The 27071-nt window shown below is 44.9% G+C and overlaps 1 protein-coding gene across 2 annotated transcripts in view; it reads right to left on the bottom strand.

Annotated features, from left to right (window-relative positions):
* Positions 1-27071, bottom strand: part of BMP7 (bone morphogenetic protein 7) — a 116863-nt gene that overhangs the window by 36222 nt on the left and 53570 nt on the right. For both annotated transcript variants that reach the window (XR_008307151.1, XM_053250017.1), the window contains exon 2: positions 2870-3062. Coding sequence is in view for 1 of the 2 variants with exons in the window: in XM_053250017.1 (XP_053105992.1) it covers positions 2870-3062 (193 nt within the window). In the remaining variant the exon portion in view is untranslated. The remainder of the gene's footprint in view (positions 1-2869; positions 3063-27071) is intronic.

The following is a 27071-nucleotide window of genomic DNA, read 5'->3' as shown; positions in this document are numbered from 1 at the left end:
TTATAGATATCGTCGCAGAATATAGGCTCTTCCCAGTAAAGCCGCTTTTTGTAATTGGCTGATGGTGATTTCTGTGGCCCCTATGGTGTTGAGGTGCTCTTCAAGGTCTTTTGGAACTGCACCCAGGGCGCCGATGACCACTGGGATTATTTTGGTCTTTTTCTGCCACAGCCTTTCAATTTCAATTTGTAGATCTTTGTATTTGGTGATTTTTTCTATTTCTTTTTCTTCTATTCTGCTATCCCCTGGTATTGCTATGTCGATTATTTTGACTTGTTTTTCTTTCTTTTCGACTACAGTGATATCTGGTGTATTGTGTGGCAGATGTTTGTCTGTCTGTAGTCGGAAGTCCCATAATATTTTTACATCTTCATTTTCTACCACTTTTTCAATTATTATACCACTTTTTCTATTATTTTTTATTTATTATTATTATTATTATTATTATTATTATTATTATTATTATTAAGGCCTTCCACATTGCCCATGCATATACTAGGGCCACCCTTTGAATTGTTATTATACTAGCCCCATTCAGATGTTTTCCCCCGAAACCACTCATGGTTACAAATCCGAAAGCTGGTAGGAAGTCCCACCCTGGAGCCATCACTCAGCTCTTCTCTCCAGCCGCTCCTGGTTACATGGACAGTCATCTGCAGAGGGACCTGCTGCAACCATGAGGGAAGGAGTTTATGTGATTGGCTGCCCAGGGAAATAGGGATTGTGGGGGCACTTTTGTTTTTCTCTGTAGCACAAGCCTTGGTGTTATTTCTTCTGGCATCTAGGGCTACTATTGTGCAGGCACCTTAATGCAGTAAAGTCTTCTCACCCGCACTGTCTGTGGAACACCATGGTCTAGACTAGAGATATTCACCTTCGGCCCTCCTACAGATGCTGGCCTACAACTCCCATCATCTCTGACCACTAGCCACTGTGACTGAGGATGCTGGGAGCTGCAGTCCAAAACTAGCTGGAGGGCCGCAGTTGAGTAGCCCTGGTCTAGACTGAAAGTGACAGGTCAGCAGAAGGACTGCTTCTGTGCCTTGGCAGCTTTACATTTTAATATCCATGCTGCTTTTCCACAAGCAATGACACCCAAAGTGGCCCATGATATACCAAAAAAAACCCCACCAACAATTCACGACCATCTGCCAATCCAAGTCCATCGGCAATTCCTACCACTCCCTTCCTCTGGAGGGAAGAGCTTGGAACCTGGACTGTGTCACCAACTACCAAGGGAAAGAAGACAATGCTCTCCCACCCCTCGAACACACACCAGCACATTCCTCTGTGTGTGAGTGTGTGTGTGTTTAATGTTCTAGGAGCCAGACTTGGCTGAAAAGCAGGGTATGAATATAATTAATTATAAATATGGATGCCAGAACTTTCATAATCAGCTACCACAAAAAATTTGCATTACTACATAAATAAGGTTTTTGTCGGAAGTTGGAACACAAATAAGCTAGCATTGCATTAAATTAAACCAGCTGTATTTGCTCTCTAAAGCAGCAGCTTTCAAAGCTCCCCCACCCCCACCATAATCTGGTTGAAGGCAGTCACATATAGCACAACCCAAAAGACAAACTGATTCTCAAATGAGTTTTCACAATCACAACAGAAATCACAACAGAGCAATAAGTGCTAGGGCTTACTGATTGCATGTTGCAGCTTGTGTCTCCAAAGCACTGAGTGGGAGAGCATTATCATGAGTTTATTGGCTATATTCAAAATTGCTACGTTTTTCAGTGGCCAAATGTGGGGCAGTACAGGAAGCTGTATACTGAATAATGTCTTCCCTCGCCCCTGTTTTTCTACTACACCTCCTTTCCTGTATTGTGCCTCTGCCTTAAATCCTTCGACTTGGTCCAGCACCCACACAAAACAACCACTCTCCTGTCCAGCCTGTGTCTTTGCACATGAAAAACAGACTTAGAAATAGAAACTATAAGGCCAGAAATTTCCAAAAGCAAGAACTGTTAGTTGCTGGGCAGGCTAGAGTTTCATCTCATTTTCATGAGATGAAACTGAAATGAATCCCCATGTTGATTCTCAATGTGTGTGATAAAGAGAGTCACTACCCCCCCACACCACTTTTTGAAAGAAACTGTGAGTATTAGTGTAGCATGCTTGTGATGAGATTTAACTTTAACCATGTTATTTTAACATGAGAATTCAAAAATTAGAATTTTATTTACTTTTTTAAAAATCCAATTTAAATTGGAGTGGGGACAGATCAGATTAAAAAAACAACTATCGATTTTTAGCCAGCCTGATGTCACCACACAACACCTGAGACCAAGCAAATTTCCATGAAGTCAGTTCACATATTCAGACATGAGTCACTAATATGGATGTGCTGAAACACGATTTGGTGTCCATACCTGCACCTCTTATGATCGCCACCATTGCTGTAATCCCAGCATGGCCCCCCGCCCACAGCTATGCCCACACACGGTCTGACCATGCAAATGGCATGCACGGAGGCCATGTGCGTGCTGGTGTCACAAAGGGGAAGCTGGGACGCCCTGCTGGTGCACAGGCATAGCTGGGGTGAGCACTGTGATTACAGCAATGGCAGTAATCGGAGGAGGAGCAGGTATGGAACTACTATCCTCCATGTTAAAGGGGCTGTGTAAGCTCTTGGTTTTCAAGGCATGTACCTGTGATTTGGATGCCGATTCGCATTTTGGACACATCCCTAGTCATTAAGTAATGAGGCACTAAGCAATGCACACGCATGCATGAATAAGCCTAAATACAATTGTTCCAGAAAGTGATGAATTGAATTTGATATTATTGGCCCTTTCTTTTACACCACCAACTCAGCTTAGATGTGGGGGGAGGTAGGGGAATTTCCCCAGTCACTCACCTTCCTGGGTGTTCTTGGAGGACTTGGTAAACACTGATCTGGAATGTTTCATTATCAAAGCGTTCTCTGATGTAGTCCTTGTAAATCCGAAACTCTGCTGCAGTCACTGCTTCACCCTCGGGGATTCTGGAGAGGTCAAACCGGAACTCACGATGATGGCTGCGCTGGTGATAGAACTCCCTGTCGTGCTCCACTGCAAAAGAAGAAGCAACCTATTGGCACTGGTGTTTTGTCATTACGATTATCGCTATGATTATTACACATATGTGTATACTTCTTTTCAGCAAAAAAACCCTGCAAAGCAGTAGAACATGGCAAAGGGGGTGAAATATGATTTCCTGTTTCAAAAGGACACACAGAGGCTGTTCAAACAACTGAACACTGGGTAGGACAAGTGTCCTATCCTACCCAGTTTTTGGACCTGTGTGTGCTCCCAATTTTTTGGTTGTGTGGGAGCTAAAAAGTAGGGAGGAGAAGGGAGAAGTGATTGTTTGGGAGACAGGAGATGGGTGGGACAGCGCCATCCAACCCAACTTTCATACCAAGCATTTGACCAAGGTAGGAGGAAAAGCTGACTTACCCAGAGTCAGCTCTTGTCTCTCACACAATCACTCCCCCCCCCCCGCCCAGTTATTTGTTCCCACACAACCAAAAACTGGGCACACAGGTCCTAAACCTGGTTAGCAGTTTTCAGCCTCACAGTCTGACCTTCTAACACACATACATGGACAGGAAACACCAGCAATAGCCACGAGGTGGGGTGGGGTGCTATGCTGCACTGAAAAGGGACAACTGTTCTATCCACTATATAGACAAGAGATACTATTTTAAAAGGTGCCTCTTTGTCCAGTTAGCAGAGGTTCCATAAAGCATCCGATGGCAAAATGATCACTCCCTAAGGTTCTGTGTTTGTGTATGGACATCATATTGTGATGTGGGGAGGGAAGGAAAGGGCTTTTACCAGTGGTAGAAATCTTCTGCCCTTGCAGAAGGACATGGTGGAGTCAGAATGGTTATGTACACACACATCTGCAAAACTGGCAGGAACCAAGATAACAGGCACATGTACACTGCCTTCATTGTCAGGGAATATCTCTAGCAGTAGGCAGCTGCATATAGGTAAGAAACCTTGGCCCACCTCCCTGCAGCCTGAGGCCCAAAGGAGCAGGAGGGAACTGGGTTAAAGGAAGGGTGCCAATTCTGTCCTCCATACCAAGGAACTTTTCAAGAGAGACGGCCCTTGTACCACTGAAAGAATCACAGGAGATAGGTATTTACTGTAGTCTGTTGCTGAACTAAGTCAGTCTGTGCGCAGATAACAGAGCACATAAAGAGAACCAGGCAGGTCAGGAGAGGTTCTCCAAATGCATGTTGGGGAGGGTGAAGGGATTCCCCTCCCTCTGTTGAAACCCTCATTAGTGGGTTGCCAAGGTCTGAGGTGGCCAAGGTATGGCAACAAGATCATATTTTTCCATGGAAGGGGCTTCACCAATGTACCAAACAGAGTCAGTAAGAAATGTTTCTGGCTATAGATGCCACCTGGCATCATCATTCAGGGCAGGATCTAACAATACTCTCAAAATGTAGGCCTGATCCCTAAGGAGGAGTGCAGCCCCATCAAGAGCAAGCTGAACACAATACCACCTCCAAGGCCAGATGAACCACCTACCACTGGCACTGCCATCTTGTCTGGATCAAGTTCCAGCTTGTTAGCCCTCATCCAGTCCATTACTGACTCCAGGCACCTGTGAGTAACAATTGCACACCAAGGCAAACCTATGCTGTCCAAATATTTGTTATAAAATCAATGAGTTACTGATGAGGCACCAGTAAAGCACCCTTGTGTGGCTGGCTAGACAGTGGATTGATGTGAAGAAATAGATGGTAAGCACAAAAACACAGACGTGCTTTATACTGCTTCCTTTAGAAGAGAACTTGCAGCCGGCTGTATGATCCATATGATTCATGAACCAGTGTGTCCGCTGCTCCCAATGGCCCTAAAGTACCTGAGTCACCACAGTGGTGGTTATCTTGAAAGGCACATTATGGATCTTAGTAATATCTTTGATTCATCTGAACTGGCTCCTTGGTTTTCTACTTTCCATCCTCTATAAAGGATACTGACACTTATTAAGTGCATTAAACTCTCTAAAGAAGAGTTAGCTTTACTCACGTATTCAGAATTGCACAGGCTGTATCCATGCTGACATATCTCAGCTGCTATCTTTAATGTTTGTATCTTAAAACATATTTCATTCACAATTCCATACAGCCTGCTCCCAAGACCTTCTGTGTGGCATCCCTTCATTCAGGAAATAAATATTAGCTTCTCCCTCCTGTAATCAGAGGCGTAAATAGGCAAAATAGCGCCTAGGGCAAGCACTGAAATTGCGCCCCTGTCCAAACAGGAATGATGGGACTTGCAGTCAACAATATCTGGAAATCCCTGTTAAAAGGAACACTGTACCATCTAGACGTGGTTGTTGATCAAAACATGAAAACATGAGCCATTTCTGTAAAAGACTTAGAACAACAGTCAGGAGTGATGCGAGGATTCCAAGTGTAATTTTCTCTGTCTCATCTCATTCTTTAAAAAACATGACTTTGTCCTAGAGGATCACCTGCCCAAATAGCCACTAGCAAAATAGGGGAAGAAGTGGTGTGTGTGTGTGTGTGTGTGTGTGTGTGTGTGTGTGTGTGTGTGTCTATAAACCAGTGAATTATTCCTGCCAGTCTTTGTCTTATGATTACTGTTGGTTCATGATGGGGTATATGTGCATTCACCACACTAGTGCTTACTTTGACACCAAGAGGGAGGAGGATACATTAGTTTGCCACACTAGACAGAGGCATTTGCAACAGGAGCAGACAGCCAAGTTCTGCCAGGGCCAAAACCAGCCCCTGCCAGACTAAGAAATCATTGTAATTTGCCCCTTCCTGTCACAAGCTGTTCTTTTATTATTGACTCTAACTCTCAGATATCCCAGTCATGGATGGAAAATTCAGGGTCAATTTACAAGAGACACATTTTCTACATGGAAGTTTCTTCTGTGCAGGTGTTGTGCAGAAACCCATGTGTAGTGACCGCCAGGGGCATAGCAAGGTTGGAATGGGCCAAGATGAGATTTTAAAAAGGGGCCCCAGCCCCTCAAAGTCCAGGGCCTCCACACACCCCAGGCCCCCAAGGATTTAAGTCTGATATTTCAAAATAAGTATGCTGCCTGGAAATACATTTCACTGAATACACACATGCACACTTCACAGTATATAGTGATATACATTGAGTACTATATATTTGTGCTACTTTTAATGCCTAGAACACACTAGCAACGCTAATTATTAAAATGGCCCCCTCACTGCAGATTAGCAAAGGAGACTTTCAACCATGCAGGGTGAGCCTATGTTTGTTTTCTCAGAATTCTGAACAAATACAGTAGAGTTTGATTCCAGGAGGTTTTTCACACGAGGCTTTTACGAGGCCCTTTAACACACATCTCCTCTGGAATGGAGGTGCTGGATTCACATGTTGGCCAGATTTAGCCTGAAGTCCCTGCAAGTTATTGGGGAGCAGTTCACACACATAAAATAAAATAAAATAAAATAAAATAAAATAAAAGCACAACACATGCTTCACAGTTCTCACTCAGACCTTCTGGGTTGCAAAACAACTTGAACATAAGTGCATTTACGAATGAATGAATGAAAATAAATAAAATATACTTGTTCCAGAAGTTTTTGTAATTTTCTGCCCTGAAACAAGCCACTTATAGGCCTTTTTAGATAGTTTTTGTTTTTAAAACCAGCACATTTTTCAGTCTGTTTTAAATTAAATATTTAGAGACTTCTCAGTCTCGCCCCACCCCCCATATCAAAGCACTATGGCAAGCAGATTCCTATGGGGCTGGGGGAGGGACGACCACAAAAAGGAATTCACAGCCTGCCTGGCAAAAGCTGTGCTGGATGGTCTGGGCAGAGGGTCTGCTGCTGCTGCTGCAGAGAACTCTGCCTGCTTCCTCCTTCCTGGCTTGCTTGGCCTACCGAGTACAGGCTTCAGGGAGGCCTGCTTGGAGGCCTCTCTGGAAGCCCCACCCACCTGCTGATCAGCTGAGAGGCGGGGAGAGAAGAGCTCTACAGTTTGCAGGCCTTGCCGATCCTAGGCCTCACCGATCAGCCGGAGCTGGAGGCAAGTGGCTGAGGGGCCCTGGGGCTGGGCAGGAGGGCAATGAGGTGGGGGTGGCAGGAACTGGCATGGCGCCCCCACCTCAGTGGCACCTAGGGCATGTGCCGTGCCTGCCCCCCACAGTTCCGCCTATGCCTGTAATAACTGACTTTTCTTGCTACAGTGAGAATGGGCTTAAACATAAATAATATTGGGCTGTGTCAGATGCAACGCAAAACCAAGTTTGAATTTAACCAAGCTTCTAAAAAGAAGCAGAGTTTCGCCTCGCTCTGGGAGGTTTTGTTATAAACAGCCCAGAGCCATTTTTAGAAGGGCAGTATATAAATCAATAAATAAACTATCAGCAACAATGTGGTTTGTTTTCGCTGCTGGTTTGTTTGCTTGGTCCCTCCCTTTGCCCAGGACTCCCAAACACAATCGCAGAGTTCCAAGTCTGCCCAACTCCTGGCAACGCTCTGCTCCATTACTCCCTCCCTTACCATTGGTCGCCAGCTTGGCATGGGCATGGAAAAGCTGCACGAGTCTCTTTGGCTCTTTTCGCCCATCCTTGGTTGCTCTCGGCTGGTTGGAGCCTAGTCTGGGCAGCCCGGAGCTTTCTTGTAATCGTTTCACAAATAAAGTGGTGCTCCTTTAACCAATTCTGATAAGTGCCCACAATACTCACTAAGGCAAGGATTCTCAACATTGGGTCCCCAGATGTTACTGGATTACAACACCCATTACCCCCAGCCTTTGAACATCATGTATGGGGTTGATGGAAGTATTAAAACAACAAAATCTGGGGACCTGAGTTTGAGAATCTCTGCTTTTTACAATCCTGGTTGCCACATCTCAAAAGGGATATTGCAGAGATCAGATTCAGTTTATTACCATCGTAGATCAATATACAGATTTAGATGATATTGCAGAGAAAGTGAAGAAAAGGGCAACCAAAATGATCATTTCAAAATTCTCCTATGAGGAAAGGCTAACAAATTTGGGCCTTTTTACTTTAGAAAAATAGATGACAGGGCAGGGGGACGTGATCGTGGTTTATAAAATTAAGTCGAAAGTGGATAGATATAAGTTTTCTTCTTCTCTGTATATAACAGGGTCACCAGAAGAAGCAGATTCACACATAAAAATCAGTACTTCACACAGGCTGGGAGGCTGAAGAATGGGGCCAATTTGAGATGATGAGAGAGGATGTTCTAAACAGTCAGGAAAAACTAAAAATTAACAAATTGCCAGGGCCAGATGGCATCCACCCAAAAGTTCTGAAGGAACTCAAATGTGAAATTGCTGATCTCCTTGCAAAAATATGTAATCAGGCTCTGTACCAGAGGACTGGAAAGTAGTGAATGTAACTCCCATTTTCAAAAAGGAATCCAGGGAGGATACGGGAAACTACAGGCCGGTTAACTTAACTTCTGTGCTGAGTAAATTGATGGTAAGCATACTTAAGGAATAAATTTGTTAAACATATAGAAGAATGGGCCTTGATGAAGGAGAACCAGCATGGCTTCTGCACGGGCAAGTCTTACCTCATTAACCTTTTGGAATTATTTGAGAGTGTCAGAAGGCATGTGGATAAAGGTGATCCAGTTGACATAGCATACCTGGACTTTAAAAAAGCTTTTAACAAATTTCCCCACCAAAGGCTCTTGAGTAAACTTAGCAGTCATGGAATCAGAAGACAGGTTCATGTATGGATTAGTAACTGGATGAAGGACAGGAAACAGAGGGTAGGAATAAATGGACAGTTTTCACAATGGAGGGAAGAAAGAAGTGGTGTCCCCAAGGAATCTATACTGGGACCAGTGTTCTTTAACTTGTTCATAAATGATCTAGAAGCTGGGGTAAGCAGCAACGTGGCTAAATTTGCAGATGACACTAAACTATTTAGGGTAGGGAAATCCAAAACAGATTGTGAGGAGCTCCAAAAGAATCTCTCCAAAATGGGCGACAAAATTGCAAATGCAGATCAATGTAAGCAAGTGTAAAGTGATGCATATTGGGGCAAAAAAACGCCAGCTTCACATATACATTGATGGGGTCTGAGCTGTCGTTGACTGACCCGGAGAGAGCTCTTGGACAACTCATTGCAAGCATCGACTCAATGAGCAGCAGCTGTGAAAAAGGCCAATTCATTAGGAAGGGGATTGAAAATAAACATGCTAATGGTATAATGCCATTATACAAATCTATGGTGTGGCCACATCTGGAGTACTGCATAAAGAACATTGCACAACTGAAAAAGGTGCAGAAGAGGGCAACCAAGATGATCAGGGGACTGATCATAAGCACCTTCCTTATGAGGCAAGGCTACAGAATCTGGGGCTCTTTAGTTTGGAAATGAGACGGCTATGGGGAGACATGATAGAAGTGTATAAAATTATGCATGGAGTAGAGAGAGTGTACAGAGAGCAATTTTTCTCCCTTTCTCACAACACTAGGACCATCCCATTAAACTGAGGGCCAGGACATTTAGGACCAACAAAAGGAAGTACTTTTTCACACAGCATATAATTAATGTATGGAATTCTCTGCCACAGGATGTGGTGATGGCCACTAGCTTGGATGGCTTTAAAGGGACTTTGGACAAATTCATGGAGGACAGGTCTATCAATGGCTACTTGTCTGGTGGCTATTGGCCACCTCCAGTCTCAGAGGCAAAATGCTGGGGAGCAACTGAAAGAGAAAAGGCATGCACTCACCTCTTCCCTGTGGGCTTCTCAGAGACATCTGGTGGGCCACTGTGTGAAACAGGATGCTGGACTGGAAGCACCTTGGGCCTGATCCAGTAGGGCTGTTCTTATGCATAATTAATCTATCGAGATTCACTACCATAAGCCGTGGTGATAGCCACCAGCTCAGATGGCTTTAAAGTGGATTAAACACATTTCTGGAGGACAAGTCTATCTATGGCTACCAGTTCTGATGGCACTATGCTGCCTTCAGAAAGCTTTTGATTTCCTGTCCTGCCTCTGGGCTTCTCATAGGCATCTACTTGTCCACTATGGGAAACAGGATGCTGAACAAGATGAACCTTTCATCTGATCCATCAGGACCCTTCTTTTGTTCTACAACAAATTACTGGCAGTAATACCAGCAAAACAAATCAGCAAAGAGGGAAAGACACTTTTTGGTTAAATTCATGTCAAAAGCATGGTGAAACAAGATGGCCAATAGATGCCCCCTTCATACATGGATGTGCAATATCCAATAAAAAGCAAAAGGTTAGAGATATCTCTGCTTCTGCCTTTCCAGACTATCCATTTGTGCGGAGTGTAGTTGTTCTCATTTGTTATGGGGAATCCAGATGTTCTTCCTCCAAGTTGGGCTTGATCACATTTTCACATTCTAATCACAGTGTTTTGCCACTAGGGAAGCACAGTTCTTTCTCCACAGGCAACAATGCAATCAAAACTATGAGTACTTCATGGAGTGTGGTTGTGTGTCACCAGCCCCAACTGGAGAGTTTCACTGCATCTTCAGCTATAACTCTGTCACTTCAGCTTTGTGCCCTTTCCTGAACACTTTTGAAGGCTGTTACTGTTTGAAGTCCCTAAAGAGGGTGGCATTCAAACAGAACGAAGCAGGACGCAAGGCCAAAGGAGGTGTGACAGCAGCAGAGCTGTTGGTTTAAAGTTAGATCTGCTTTAGCAAAATAGTGTTACCACCCTTGCTCATACATGTGTATGCTACATATATGTATCTATGCTTCTCAGCCAACTGGGGAAACTTTGCTCAGAACTAAATTTGCAAGCATGAATAATGGACCGCAGAGGCAATGTCAATGTTAGGTCATCTCAGAAGAAAAACACATTCAGAGACAAGGCTTTTGAAAACAAGAGACAACGTGTATTTGTAAAATGCAGAAGCACGATGTAAAATATGGCCACCTTGGTTCAACTGCTGTTACAAAGGGAGTGAAGGCACCTCCTGAGATAAGATTAGGAGAGAGGGAGAGAAAGGGAATGAAGGCTTCAATAGTCTGGCAGTTGGCAGGTAACAGAATGTGGATGGAAAAGGAGGGAAAGGCTAATGAGAAAGAGAAAAGGTATCAAGAACAATTCTGATACCTGACCTCAATCTGCTGTTTCATGCATAATGCCAAAATGTGTGAATTCCACTGGGGAAAGTTTGAGAGTCCCAGCCACAAACATTTCCAAAGCAGCAGGCAAGGAGATGTGACAGGGTGCCAGACTGGCACCAAATTCCAAGGTTTGCAGAACTCTGCATGTCCGCGGCTAGCAATGAGGGGGACTGGATTTCCCAGGCAAAGGTTAGGCTGTGGCAAGCTCACATAAAGAATGGCCCAACCTCACTGACTCAAAGATTTCATTCTGAAATACAGGGATTCTTAGGCAGTCACTCATGCACAAGGATCAGCCCCTAGCAGATCCATAAACAGAGAAATGGATGACAACTGGATCCTCCCCTCCAGAACTGCGATCTCTCCGGGCAAGAGCTTATTGCTTGTTTGTGGAGAAAGTGTGGATTTTAACCCATCTAATTAGTACAGAGCCAGTGAAGTTACTCCTTCACTGATTACCAGTCCGCTTCCAGGCTACATTCAAGGTGCTGGTCTTGACCTTTGAAGCTCTACATGGCTTGGGGATGGGGTATCTGTCGGACTGCATTCACCCATATGAATCTGCCAGGGCCCTCCGTTCATCGTCTCAGGCCCTGCTCATGGCCCCGCCACTAACAGAGATCTAGTTAGCAGGGACTAGAGACAGGGCCTTTTTGGTTGTGGTCCCTCAGCTTTGGAACGCCCTCCCTGAAGAGCTTCGCCATGCTCCCTCCCTCCGTGTTTTAAAAAAATGACGGAAGACACACCTTTTTAAGGAAGCTTTTTAATGCTCCATCTTTGGTTATATCTGGTAGGTCAGGGTTTCTTAACCTTGGGCCCCCAGATGTTGATGGACTACAACTCCCATCATCCCCATTCATGTCCACTGTGGCTGGGGATGATGGGAGTTGTAGTCCATCAACATCTGGGGGCCCAAGGTTAAGAAACCCTGTGGTAGGTTATTTAGTTTTTAGTATTTATAATTTTCAGTTTTTAGCTTTTAAAATAACTTTTAATTTGAACTTAATACTGATTGTGGTTTTTAACCTGACTTTTAGCTTGTTTACTAAATTTGGTTAATCTTATTACCTATCTATTTTATTGTTGTGAGTCGCCCCGAGCAGTAGTGTACTGGAGGGGAGGGGTATGTATACATAAATAAGCAAACAAACAAATAAATGAATGTTAAATACAAGGATGTGAAATCTAGAATAAGCAGAACCATTAAAAAACAAGCTACAGATTTATATCAATATGACACAATAATTTATATGATCACAACCTATGCAAATGACATTAAGAGAAAAGACCAATTTTGGGTCTCAGACTAATTCGGTTGGCACATGCACTCACTCGCCTAGTTCTTTAACTTGGCCCAGCTCACCTTGCTGAAAGAACATCCAAGTTGCAAGGCTGGTTGTGTGGCTCATGTCTTAAGTGCCCACAGGAAAGCTTCTTATCCTACCCGTGCCAGCTCTCTCATCTTTGAAAGCAGCAATACCACTTTGCGGGAGGAGCCGGGAGAATTTGTTATTGTTCTCTTTGAAGATTAATTGTGCCACCTATGACACAAGCACATTTTTTTGGTATTAAAAGTGAACTGCCCTCACCAGTTTCTTCCCAACTATTCCCAGCAAAACAAGCAAAAAATAATAATACCTCAAAGCTAAATTAACCCAAATCACTGCCTCTGTTCTGTACTCATTTTTCTCTTCGGGGGGTGTGGGCAGAACTTCTTAAGATTTTGTTACTGCTAGTATCAGTTTTCAGGATTCACTATCTTCTTCAGAAATTATAGATTATAGATTATGAACAATAATACACAGCTTTGAAGATTGCGATTATGGATTTTCCCCATGAGTAGTCCGGATGGAAATGCCAAGTATCTTTGTTTTAATGTGTATGTGAACTTTTAAAAACCTCTGTTCTAGATGTCTCCTCAATCCAACAGCTGAGTTCTGGAGTGGATGCATCCTTCCAAGTTTGTAATACAGTTTTTGGTAAACGAATTTTTAAAGAGGACAAGATCACCAACCCAGAGGTTCCAAGTCTGAAGGACAACCCCTAATGAAGTGTGCAAAGTTTGTCAGGTGAGGAATTTGTCCAATATCATCCTTAAACATCTACAGTTAATAACAGCTGAATTATTGGACCAAACCAAAACATATGCATGAGAGTATCCACACTTTTAAAACATATCCAACAGTGTTTAGCTATTTTATGCCATTTTGATAGATTAATTAATTCTTCAAAATAGTTACTGTTGGATCTGCTGTGATGTCACATCTAGTGAATTTATAAATAATCTATGCAATTTTTATGGAGATCCTTAATGTACCAGTATAATGTTGTAGGAATTCTAGAGAAAGAAAGCATCCTATATAATCCACTTTCATCATTGGGTGCTATCTTCCAAACTGCCTATTTGATGTTCAAAGAAAAGAGATTTACAGGTACAGCTCCTTCACTGAGTCATCTTTGATCTCTGCTGGGTCCCAATAAAACCTTTCCCCATATTAACTGTCAATACTTACACTGGCTTGTCTACTTACAACAACTTTATAACAGCTTTACAACATGTACATATTACTTATACAAAGTTCTTTACAATGTTGGGTCATGGTCCACCAAAACGATTAACGTGCGTATGTGCAACAACAGCACATGTGCATCAGGCTGGCTCCCCAGCTGCCTCCCATTAGACTGTATTCAGGCTGCGTCCTCACGACAAGAAAGATAGCAGTCAAAGAGTTAGCTGCAATTGGCCAGCCCTACACACTCCCATGGAGCATGTTGTGAGAACCTGGGATTTCTGGGAGATCCTGTTTATTTAACAAGCATTTAACTTGGATTGCTAACCAGGATTGGATCCTGATAGCAACCCCAGTTAAATGCTGGTTAAATGTAGCAATTTAACTGGGATTGCCTGGAAATTCCAGCTTCTCACAACACACTCCACAGGAGCATTCAGGGCTGATCGGTCACAGTTAACTCTTTAATCTCAATCATTCTGGGTCATGAGAACATGGCCTCAGAGGCATTTAAAATGCGAGTTATTATTTGGCAGCAAAGTGAGAGGGAATCCTCAACATGAAATGATGCTAATGAACCCGAGAGTTACCTCTGGATCGCACACTGCCTCTTGCCTACAACAAATAGGTCACTATTTTTCTAAGCTAATGGTTTCTGTGCAGCTCTGGCTTAACATCACATTTGATTTTCATAACACGCTTTGGTAAGCTGTTGGTACACTCCATCAAAAGCAATTACATGCAGGGAACAGCAAATCTTGACATTAGATTATTAATAAGGCAGCGTTAAATTGCTTTCCCTCCATTTGCAGGCAGGAAATTGGAGGTAGGGTGTATCTACTCTAAGGGAGGAACACATGGAGAGCCTTATTGGTGGCAGTGGTTCTCCTCTGGGCAGCCAGCATTTCCCCCCATAATGCTCCCTGAAAACAATGCTAGGGGGAACATTCTGAAGGGAAAATGGCAACCCTCCCACTGCTGGGAGCAGCACAGCCACTGCAAAACTGGTAGTGACAACAAATCGGAAAACTGAAACAAAATGATCTGGTTCTATTTCCTCTGAGCCCACCAATCCAAAATTCCTCATTGGAAAAGTTTCAGTTTATACCCAGGTAGTGCCTAGATAGCAGCCAAACTGCAAAATGTTTAGAACAGACTTACAAATAAGTCTACCAAAGTCATTAGCCCATAAACATTTTTTTAATATCTCACATGCTTTCTCATACCCCTGTTGTTTGTGGCACATCAGTAGCCTACGTTGTTAGCCATTTGTGGCTCATCAGCAGAATCTACCATTTTTTAGAAGTGTCCTTACCTGGTCTCCTTTCTCCCCACAGGAAACCAGGTAAGTGATGTTTACCAAACTGATTCAGGATTACAAGAAAGCATACACTGTGCTATTCTTGTTAAGCACTTCCAAAATGGTGCTGCAGTTGTTTACTAGGGCTTTGCATGCTGCCAGTGATCCATCAAATAGGAGTTCCCAGAGCTTAAGAACATAAGAACAGCCCTGCTGGATCAGGCTCAAGGCCCATCTAATCCAGCATCCTGTTTCACACAGTGGCCCACCAGATGCCGCTGGAAGCCACAGGCAGGAGTTGAGGGCACGCCCTCTCTCCTGCTGTTACTCCCCTGCAACTGGTACTCAGAGGCATCCTGCCTTTGAAGCTGGAGGTGGCCTATAGCCCTCCAACTAGCAGCCAATGACAGACCTCTCCTCCACTTAGACCAGTGCTGCTCAACATTTGTAGGCAGATGTTGGCTTACAACTTCCACAATCCCTGACTATGGGCCACTATGGCTGGGAATTATGGGAGTTGTAGTCTAAAACCAGTTGTGGGGCCAAAGTTGAGCAGGACTGCCTTAGACTCTGGTACCTCACTTCCTCCACCACCTGTACTCTGTTCCCATTACAAGCCTGAAAAACCGAGCTCCTTGTGTTTCAAGAGTATCATTTAGGCAGCAGTAACAGCCTGCCCGCTGGTGTGTTTCCCAGGATATGGGAAACTCCTATATCGGGCAGCAGTGATATAGGAAGGTGCTGAAGGCATCTCATACTGCACAGGAAATGGCAATGATAAACTCCGCCTGTATTCTACCAAGAAGACCACATGGCTCTGTGGTTGCCAGGAGTCGACATTGACTCGATGGAACAACCTTTCCTTTCCTTTACTAGCTGAACCCAAGTGTGACCCAGAGGGCCAATCCCTGTCCACAAGGCCCTATAAAGCCCTAACCTCAGCACTTTTTCCTGTCACAGTAACATCGCTCTTGTGCAGGGAGACTGCCTAAATTCCTGCTCACCAGGTGCGGAGCCAGCCGAGCGGTAGCCTGCGTCCAGCCCCGCTTGGTGGCCCCCTCCAATACCCCTGTGTGCGTGATGTCACGCGCACGGGGGCGTGGCTCGAGCTCCATAGGATCCCAGAGCAAACTCCCCCCTCCCATGCCTGGGCCACCAAGAGCGTTCTATGGGGCAGTCAGAGCTGTCTGAAATAATTGGCAAAGAGTTCGCCCGGGCTCTCGGCAGCCTGGGCATGGTAGAGGGGAGTTTGCTCTGGGCTCCTATGAAGCCTGAGCCACGGGGCGGGGCTCTCTTGGTGGCCTTTCCCCATTGGCGGCCTGGGTTCTTTGAACCCTTTTGCCCAATGGTGGCTCCGCCCCTGCTGCTCACCCTGACTGTTGATTACTTTCCCCGTATTTCACTACTACTACCACCTAATTTTGACTATGTACCTGCTTTAGGTTCCTTCTGATCCACGATTGCTGCCTTGCAACGTAATTCTTCCAGTTATGGATCAAGCAACTTTCTGGCTCACTTGATCTGCCAGCTCCACTGGGAACTGACTATCTGGATCTTAACCCTTGCCAAGGCCTGGCAAGATCTTTAGTAAACTATTAAACTATGAGATTAAATTATTAAACCAAAGAAACATAGCGCAACAAAGGTTGTAATGATGTCGCTGATCTTGGAAAAGATTCTTCTCGGCATTCTGTTTTCCATCAAGAACTTGCCATGAATCTTTATGTTCCTGACACACAATAAAAAGGTATCATTGAGGTCAGACTTACTAATCCATCAGTAATGAGGATCTAAGTGGCTATGTAAAAACAAAGGAGAAGCAAGGAAAGAAACAGATTGCGTGAACAACTTTGGAATAAAGTAAGTGCTTTGGGAGGAAATATGCAAAGTTTTAGAATGGCAAGTGGGGAAAGCCAAACAGTTTCTGAATGCAGAAATTTCCAACAGCTTTAGCTATATGGCACAATAGAACTTTGAATGTGTTCCTGAATAAAGTATTCCCCAAAGGCTAGGCTTTAATGGTTCCTCCCACCCCATTTTTGTCCTTGCTCCCTGGACATATTTGCTGACCCAGAAGTAACAAATCCTTTCAAGACTAATTTACGAGAAACACTGACCCTCAATCAGTATTTGCTAGGTGACTGCAGTAAATCTTACAGAATAATTAAGTTTCTTATTGAAAAGTTAAGAGAACACCAAGGGTCCAACTCAAGACTTGTAAAAGCAAGACATGTTTAAGATGGAGGCTGAAACTCTGACCTCAGGTCATAAGGCTCCACTATGGCATTTGGACAGACAGGAAAATGGTATATACTGTATTTACCTGAATCCAAGACTTGGTTTTTCCCCATTTTGTGTGTGTGTGTGTGTGTGTGTGTGTGTGTGTTAATATTGGCAATCAGGAGATTGTCTTAAATTCAGAGTCCTGTTCCTTTCAAGTAAATGCAGTTATAATGTGGATTTAACTTCTACTTTTTAAGAGAATCGTCTTAAATTCAGAGTCATCTTTGATTCAGGTAAATATGGAATGATCTGTTCAGCTAAATGCCCTGTATGACATTACGCTGTATGTGCATACAGCTGTCTGTACACATGTACATGTTTTTGTATACATGCACATGCATTAGGTTTAATCCAAAACTAAGGGAGCTCATTTTAATACAAGTGGAGTCCATTCTAATCCCAGCCTGGATTAGTTTAATCTGGTTTGATGGAGCCCGTTCTGCTCCTTGCTTTTCTGAGGAGCTTGGGGCAATGAAACAACTTGGACAATGGCTAGAACAATGCTGGAGAACAAGTCATGAAGAATCTGACCAAACACAGGCTAGAAGCCATTTTGGGGACTACTCCATAGTGGTGGGGGTGGTGAAGGGACATTCAGTAATGAGGATCTAATAATGAGGATCATTTTCTCTGCCTCTTGCATTTGTTCAGTGTAGGCAGTGGAGTTCTTTCATGTAGCAAAGTTATTGCTTCACAATCCTCCTGTGTAATGGGGGCTGGAACCATCTGTAGCCCGCTGTGACCAGTTTCCATGTCACTTAGCAGATAAAGCCGTGCTGATTCAGATGCCAGGGTTTTGGCAGTTCTGGCAGATGTGTCTTGGGTACCATCTAGTCCTATTGTATTGGATTCTTTTCAGTTGGTGTAGCCCAGGGCTGCTCAACTTCTGCCCCCCTGCAGATGTTGGCCTACAACTCCCATAACCCCTGGCTATTGGCTACTGTGGGCTGTGGGTTATGGAAGTTGTAGTCCAAAAACAGCTAGGGGGCCTAAATTCAGCAGGCCTGAGGATACGGATAAGATCCTGGGCAGTGTCGTGCGCACTAGACCCTTGCCCTTCATGACTAATAAAATCTGCCAGGGAGGATATGGGCAGGTGGTTGGAAGCTATAATCAATGCTTCAATAAAGGAGGACAAGATGTCATCGTGCCTCAAGAAGGTGGTGGTGAGACCACTATTTAAAAAAGCCCTCCCTTGACCCCTCCAGTCTGGACAACTACAGATGTGTTTCTAACCTTCCCTTTTTCGGCAAGGTGACAGAGCCTGTAGGGGCGTCCCAGCTGCAGAGGGTCTTAGATGATGATACGGATTAGACAGATCCCTTTCAAACTGGCTTCTGTCCTGGATATGGGCCTAAAACTGCCTTGGTCACCCTAGTGGATGACCTATGCCAGGAGCTTGACAGGGGGAGTATGTCCCTGTTGGTTCTGCGGGACCTCTCAGCAGCATTCAATACCATCAACCATAGTATCCTTCTGGACTGCCTCTCGAGTATAGGGATTGGAGGCACTGCTTTGAAGTGGCTTTGGTCCTTCCTTGGGGGAAGGGTCCAGAAGGTGATGCTAGGGGACAACTGCTTAGCATCTTGGCCATTGGCTTGTGGGGTTCTGCAGGGTTTGGTTTTGTCCCCCATGCTGTTTAACACGAAACCTCTGAGGGAGATCATCCAGGGACCTGGACTGAGTTGTCAGCAATATGCAGATGACACTCAGCAATATGACTTGATCCTAAGGAGGCAGTGGATGACCTGAATCAGGGGCTGGAAGCCGTGATGGCCTGGATGTGGGCTCGTAAACCGAATTGAATCCAGACAAGTTGGAGGTGCTGTTGGTCAGTAGGGATGAAGGGAGTCAACCAGTTCTGGATGGAGTTGCACTCCCCTTGAAAGAACAAGTGCGCAGCCTGGGAGTACTGCTCTGCTTTTGGATGCTCAGGTGGAGGTGGCGGCCAGAGGTACTTTTGCACAGCTTTGCACACCCCTTTCTTGAGAAGGCAGATCTGGCCAGTTGCCCATGCCTTAGTCATGTCATGGCTGGATTACTGTAACACGCTCTACGTGGAGCTGCCCTTGAAGAATATTCAGAAACTGTAGCTAATGCAAAATGCTGCAGCTAGGATTTTATCTGGGGGTCATATTACACCCATTCTCAGAGAAGTTAGAAACTAGCAGAGCATCTTTCTTCTTCTGCAGCCTAATGCAAGCGGGGTAGGGGGTGGGAAGAGACAGTTTTCTCTGCTCTCTTCTTCCTAAAGGACTAATCACTTGCAGAAATGTGTCCCTGAGGGTTGTGTGAACCTCAGGGACACATTCCTGAAAGTGAATAGAAACCTCCTGCCTACTAAAGGACTAATCACTTTCAGGAATGTGTCCCAGAGGGTTGTTGTGTCTGTGAGGGTTGTGTGAACCTCAGGGACACATTCCTGAAAGTGAAAAGAACCCTCCTGCCTTCTAATCTAAAGGACTATTCACTTGCAGGAATGCATCTCCAAGGGTTGTTGTGTCCCTGAGGGTTGTGTGAACTTCAGGGAGAAATTCCTGCAAGTCTCCTTTAGGAAGGAGAGAGAGGATAAAACTGCCGCCTTCCCCACCCACCCCACCCCGCTGCACTAGGCTGCAGAAGAAGGAAGATGCACTGCTAGTTTTTAACTTCATTGAGTTCCTGCAGGGCTTCCTCTATTGTTGGAGCACTATGGAGAATGTCAGCCAATTCAGATAATGGTGGCCACTCTCAGTATATGGCATATGTAAATGTGTGCTCCACAGCATTTAAATGCACTTCTATTAAATGCACATGCATTGTTAGCAACAGGGGCAGAGCCACCATTGGCTGAATGGGTTCAAAGAACCCGGGCCGCTGCCCCCAGGGGATGCACCTCGCAGCCCCAGACATGCCCCCCATGTCTGACACCAGACGTGGGGGACATTATTTTGAAACAATGCAGGGAGTGTTATTTCAGGGACTCCTACTAACTATGATCATGTGAACTGCCCTTGGGTCTGTTTAGGCTTTTAACCTGAAAGCTAACCATGGAGAAAGAGAGATTCTTATTACAACTGAGTCTCTTAATAAATAACACAATAATTGATCACCCTGTCACAGACAAAATGTGTGCCTTACACTCAGTGTGTATTTGCTTGACTTTAAGTTTGTGTCTAGTGATGCCACAAACGCTTCCCGTGCTACCCCTTTATCAATTAGGAAGATACACATGCATTGATTGACAGATCCCCATTTGACCTTCTTGTTTGATTAGTTAAACCGTATGAGCCCCATGAACATGTTTTTTCCAAAGTCTGTACACAAAGTCACTGGCAGTCAGATTTTCTCCATTCAAAGTCATCCATGTCTATGTGAGTGCGGAACATAAAAACATATGAACAGCCCTGCTGAATCAGCCCCAAAGCCGATGTAGTCCAGCATTCTGTTACATACAGTGGCCCACCAGATGCCTCTAAGAAGCCCATGTGCCCTCTTCTCCTGCTGTTGCTCCCCGCCAACTGGTATTTGGAGACATCTTGCATCTGAGGCTGGAGGTGGCCTATAGCCCTCGGACTAGTAGCCATTGTTAGACTTGCCCTACATAAATTTATCCAGGCCTTCTTAAAGCCATCCAGGCTCGTGGCTGTCACCACATCTTGTGGCAGAGAATTCCATAGGTTAATTATGTGTTGTGTGAAAAAGTGCGTCCTTTTGTTGGTCCTAAATTTCTTGGCAATCAGTTTCATGGGATGACCCCTCATTCTAGGGTTATGCAAGAGAGAGAGAAAATTTTCTCTCTCCAAACCATAAATAATTATATTGAACTCTAGCATATTTCCCCTCAGTCATCTTTTTTCTAAACTAAAAAGCCCCAGCTGTTGTAGCCTTCCTTTGTAAGGAAGGTGCTCTAGGCCCCTGATCATCTTGGTTGCCCTCTTCTGCACCTTCTCCAGTTCTATAATGTCTTTTTTGAGATATGGTGATGAAAACTGTTCACAGTACTCCAAATGTGGTCGCACTATACATTTGTATACAGGCATTATGATATTAGCAGTTTTATTTTCAATCCCCTTCCTAATGATTCCAAACATGGAATTGGTCTTTTTTCATAGCTGCCGCACACTGTGTGGACACTTTCAATGAGCTGTACACCACGACCCCAAGATCTCACTCCTGGTCAGTTACTGACAGCTCAGACTGCATCAGTGTATATGTGAAGTTGGGGTTTTTTGCTCCAATATGCACCACTTTACACTTGCTAATATTGAACCACATTTGTTATTTTGTTGCTCACTCCCCCAGTTTGGAGAGATCCTTTTGGAGTTCCTCAAAATCTGTTTTAGATTTTACTACCCTAAATAGTTTGGTGTCATTTGCAAATTTGGCCACCTCTCTGCTTACCCCAGCTTCTACATCATTTACGAAGAAATTAAAAAGCACTGGTCCCAGTACAGATCCCTCCATTTATACCTACCCACTGTCTCCTGTCTTTCAAACAGTTACCATTCCACACATGAACCTGTCCCCTTATACCATGACTGCTAGGTTTTCTCAAGAACGTTTCATGAGGAACTTTGTTAAAAGCTTTTTGAAAGTCTAAGTATACAGTGTCAACCAGATCACCTTTATCCACATGCTGTTGACGCTCTCAAAGAACTGCAAAAGGTTGGTGAGGCAAGACATACTTTTAGAATTAGTAAACAGAAGCTATACTGGTTCTCCTTCAGCAGGGCCTGTTCTTCTATATGCTTAACAATTTTATTTTTGAGAATGCTTTTCATCAATTTGCCCAGCACGTTAAGCTTTCCTGCCTGTAATTTCCCAGACTGCCCCTCTCTTAATTTCTAGGTGCCATGGCTCCCTGGTGCCTGGGATTTATCAAGCCTTGACCTGAAATTCAGACTCTTCACTGCCTTATTTTACTGAGTAAAGGCCTAAAATGGATATATAGTACTTCCTAGTAATTTCCGTGATCATGGAAGAGCTAAAAATTACTGCTGTGATTGTGGAGATTGCTGCCAAGTATACTATCACACAACACTTTTCCTATGAAAAGTGGGGCAAATGTTTGCCAGAGGGCAATTGCATGGAGGAACATATGCAGCAAAGATGATGTACTTTATTTATTTGTTCAATTTAGATACCGCCCTTTCCAAAGTGGCTCAGGGTGGCTGAAATTAAAATAAAATACACATAATAAAACAATTACAATTGCCATTTTTAAAAAACCAAATTAAAATTAAAACTATATATCATTAAAAGCCAGGCTAAAAAGGTGGGTCTTTAAGGCTCTTGTGAAGGCCTCCAGCATGGTAACAGGTTACTAGTCCTCAAATATTTTGCATAGCATTCGTCAATCAATCTATATATTTAATCCCCGTAGATGTGCCTCTGTGGGGATGCATCCCGGCAACCCAGTGGATTGGCTGGGCGGAGCAGGCTCTCCGGACTGGCTGGCCAACAGTCAGCAGCCACCACTCACGAGGTTGCTGCTGGGGGAAGCGCGCGGCTGTCGGTGGGCTGCTGGGGGAAGCGCGTGGCTGTTGGTGGTGTGCTTGGGTTAGGCACCAAGGCGGCTAGGCGCTTTGGGAAGTGGGAGGCTGGTGGCAGGTCGCTTGGGGAAGGTGTGGGGGCAAGGCGGCTGCAAATGGACAGTGGTGGCAAGGAGCCAGAAAACAGCTGCAGGTGGGCTGCTTGGGCAAGTTTGGCGGAGAGCAGGCTCAGACTGGCCCATAGGTCAACGGGGCATATTCCCGGTGCGCCCTACCCACGCGGTGCCCCTGCGCCCCAACTCTCACCCTTAATTACCTATTCTGCTCAAAACCTGGCGCCCTCCCCATATACATTCTGGCGCCCTCCCCACATATATTCCGGCGCCCTCTCAGTGCGCCCAGTCCGGCCCTGGTGGAGAGTAAAGCACGCGGAGTGGACAAGCAGTAAGGAGTTATGCAGTGGGGAGTGAGAGTCATGGCTTGCAAACAAGAGTGGCAATTGCCCGCTTCAGGAATGGCCGCAAGACACAGGTGGCGGTTGGGCAGACAAGGGCGGCAAGGCGTGAGACAGGAGGTGACACTTATTTTGCAGTTGGTTGCCCACTGTACCTGACACAGGAGAGATGGAGACTGATGGACAGGTGGATGTGCTTTCAGAGTGCACAAAGCAGTGAGGGGTGTGGTGGGGTGGGGACAAAGCTTGGGAATGGAAGACCTCACATCAAAAACTGGGGGGAAACCCTTAGAGACTCTGAGGGCCAATAACTGCAAGACTCCCCCCTCCAAAAAAACAACAAACAAACGGTGAGGTCCAACAGCTGCCAGAATCCCCTCCCTTACAAAAAAGGGGGGAATGTGAGGGCCAACTGCAGCCATTCTGCCCACACACACAAAAAGGAGAGATGGAGACTCTCTGACAGACACCCCTTCCCTTAAAAAAAAAAAAAAGAGGGGGGAGCTGCAAGGGCTAACAACAGCCAGTTTGCCCACCAAAATAAAAATGATAAAAACCTTGAGACTACGAGGGCCAACTGCAGCTAGATTCTCCCCTCCCCTCAAAAAAGGCCACTGAAAAGGCCAGCCGCCAGAATCCCCTCCCCTACAAAATAGAAAAGGGGGGGACTGTGAGAGCCAACAGCAGCCACTCTGCCCACACACAAAAAAAGAAGGGATGAAGAGAGCGTGAGGGAGCGTGGGATAACAACCAAACAAATTATCATAACAAAACTCCAAAAAGTAAGTAAACTACTGCACAAGATACTCTGGGGCAGAAGGCGGGGGGGAGGGCAGGCGAGACACTGGGGCAAGAGGCGGGGGGAGGGCAGGCGAGACACTGGGGCAAGAGGCGGGGGGAGGGCAGGTGAGACACTGGGGCAAGAGGCGGGGGGAGGGCAGGTGAGACACTGGGGCAGAAGGCGGGGGGATTGAAGGGAAGACACTGGGGCAGAAGGCGGGGGGATTGAAGGGAAGACAATGGGGCAGAAGGCGGGGGATGGAAGGCGAGACAATGGGGCAGACAGCAGGAGGATGGAAGGGAAGACAATGGGGCAGAAGTTGGGGGGATGGAAGGCGAGACACTGGGGCAGAAGGTGGGTGGATGGAAGGCGAGACCAAAAAAAAGACCAACGGGGGGCGGGCTTTTAAGGACAACACTGGGGCAAGAGGCGAGGTGGATGGAAACCAAAACACTGGACTGTGAGGGACAAGGGTAGCCAGTCTTACCACCACCACCAAAATTTAAAAAAAAATTAAAAATGAAAATTAGAGGGTCTACAGTAGCCACACTCCCCACAAAAACAAATAATATCTAGCTACTAACTGACCCTGCTAAGAGGGGGAGAAAAAAACCCCACAAAACAGCAGGGACAAGAAAAAAAACCTAACCAAATACTTGAAACACCAACCTCCCCCAAAGAGTGTACTGATGCTCAGAAAGAACTGCAAAAAGACAATGAAGACACATGGGAAAATAAAGAAACAACTGAACAACCAGCCAAATTCTCACAACACAACTCCAAAAAGTAAGTAAACTACCGCACAGAAGCTCTGTGCGGGTTCAGCTAGTATATATATATATTTCTCTAAAGCGTACCCATCGCTAATCCCATGTATGACAGCTCTCGCAAGAGTTTGCAAGCGAGCTGCTGGCAGGGGGAGAGGAAAGCAGCAGTACCAGCGGACAGGCGGGAAACAAAACAGTGGCGGGGGAAAGTGGCAGCAGGGGTGGGGAGAGAAAACGGTGGTGGTGGGCAGGGGAAACTAGAGGCACAGATGCTCTGCACCCAGCCCAGCTAGTATTCTTTACTTTTTCAAAAGCCTTTTAGATGTTCAAGCGCTGTAACAGCACAGTAAAGTGTACCATTGAGTCGGTGTCGACTCCTGGCGCCCACAGAGCCCTGTGGTTGTCTTTGACAGAATACAGGAGGGGTTTACTATTGCTTCCTCCTGCACAGTATGAGATGATGCCTTTCAGCATCTTCCTATATCGCTGCTGCCTGATATAGGTATTTCCCATAGGTCCCCATAAAAATATCTTCTCCCCCCATAATCTCCCCAGATCTTGCCCCCCCCAATCCTGTTTTAAAAGGCATTAACATCTTTCCATCTTTGGTTCCAGAAATATAACACAAAGCTTTGGGGCTTTATTAAAAGTAATTACAGGACACTGTGGGGTAACCCGGATATACTGATAGGCAAAACAACCAATTTTGTGGAAACATTGGGTTGAAAAAGGAATCTACCGGTTACCACAGCTGAAAAATGTAGATGATAGCTACAAACCCTTTGCACTCCTGCAAGAGGAGTTCCATTTACCACTGCCGTGTGCCTGGCAATATATGCAACTGAGACATACCATATCTGCTCAATTTGGTCCAGACGCCTTGGCGGTCCCAGCAACTCCAGTTATCTTTGGGCATGCCATTAAGATGGCCTCTCTCCCAAAACTAAATAAGTCCCTTAATGCCAGTGTGCATAGAGACATAGACCCTGAATTAGATTTACTTAGGGACAAATGGAACCTGGAACTTTCTGATAAATTGTCACCTGTGCAATGGCAAGATATTTTAAGTAGTGTTCAATGCAGTTCATTGGATCTTAAATTGTGCCTCATCCAACAGAAGGTTATTTTCAGACCCTATTGGACTCCTCTATACCTTAAGTGATTAAAAAGGTCCTCAAATAGTAACTGTTGGAGATGCAACAATCCACAGGCCAATCTAACACATATGTTCTGGGACTCTCCCATAGTGCAAGGCTTCTGTAGAGAGGTCACTATGTGAATCAACTTAGTGCTGGATTCATCTCTTGCACTGAAGGATCGACATGCAGTGTTGGGGTTTATTCCATCTAACTGGGGACTAAAATACAGCTCTAAACAATGGCTTTGGCAGAGCTTGCAGGTTGCCAAGAGATTAATATTGAGGCAGTGGAAATCTCCCAATCCCCCTCGGTGTGAGGATTGGGTACAGGGCCTGCTTGAGCTTGCGGGACATGAAAAATGGGCTCTCTTAAAAGTAAAGAAATCTGATAAATGGTCAGAAATCTGGGATAACTTCCTTAATCTATTCTTAGAATAAAAATCCCTCTGACCTATCCACATCTTCTAGTGCAATGGTGATTATCCCTTTTCTTCCCTCCCCCCCCTGTTTTTTTTTTGGGGGGGGGTTGGGAGGGGAACTGGCTATGTTCTTGTAAAATAGAAAATGTCAAAATATATAAATATTTTATATCTAATATTTATATAAATAATAAAATATATAAATAAATAAATAATCAAATCATAAACATTATTTTTTTAAAAAAAATTAATTACAGGTCTCAGACCCCAATACTCAAGTGGCTAAGCTCTCTCCACCAATTCTCATACAAGGTCTACTCCAAATAATTGACTTAAATATATGAAAAAGTACTGTACCAAGCAGGAGTTCTTCGTAACCTAACCAGTTTGACTGCACCCCTGGTAATTGAATATTTTCCCTCACTTCTCATGCCAACAATGCAGCTACAGTGGGAATTGCAAAAAACATCTTTCCTCTATAGGTATGAGCCATATGATGCGTGGGAACCATGCACCAGGATTATTCCCATGATCATTGCTTACCATGCTAAAATCAAAATTACCTCTCTAGCAGTAAAGTTGGGGGTATGGCCACTGAAGTGAAAGCACACTGGGGGCCCCAGATGTTCCTTAGGACACAGCCAATGCAAACCCAACCGCAGAAAAGTCAGTAGATGGCAGGAATGTGTGTGGCCTATTGACCTGAATAAGGAACTCGGGTGCTGGTAATGTAAGAGGTTTAATGAACAGGGTTTTACACAGCTTCCGAGCAGGGCTCTTAATGCAGGTCTGCAGCAGGTTTCCTCCTAAGCCAAGGG

The sequence above is a fragment of the Hemicordylus capensis genome, chromosome 4, assembly GCF_027244095.1.
Source record: "Hemicordylus capensis ecotype Gifberg chromosome 4, rHemCap1.1.pri, whole genome shotgun sequence".
NCBI classification, from domain to species: domain Eukaryota; kingdom Metazoa; phylum Chordata; class Lepidosauria; order Squamata; family Cordylidae; genus Hemicordylus; species Hemicordylus capensis.
The sequence above is the reverse complement of the archived record's forward strand: the minus strand, read 5'-3'. Positions and strand labels throughout refer to the sequence as shown.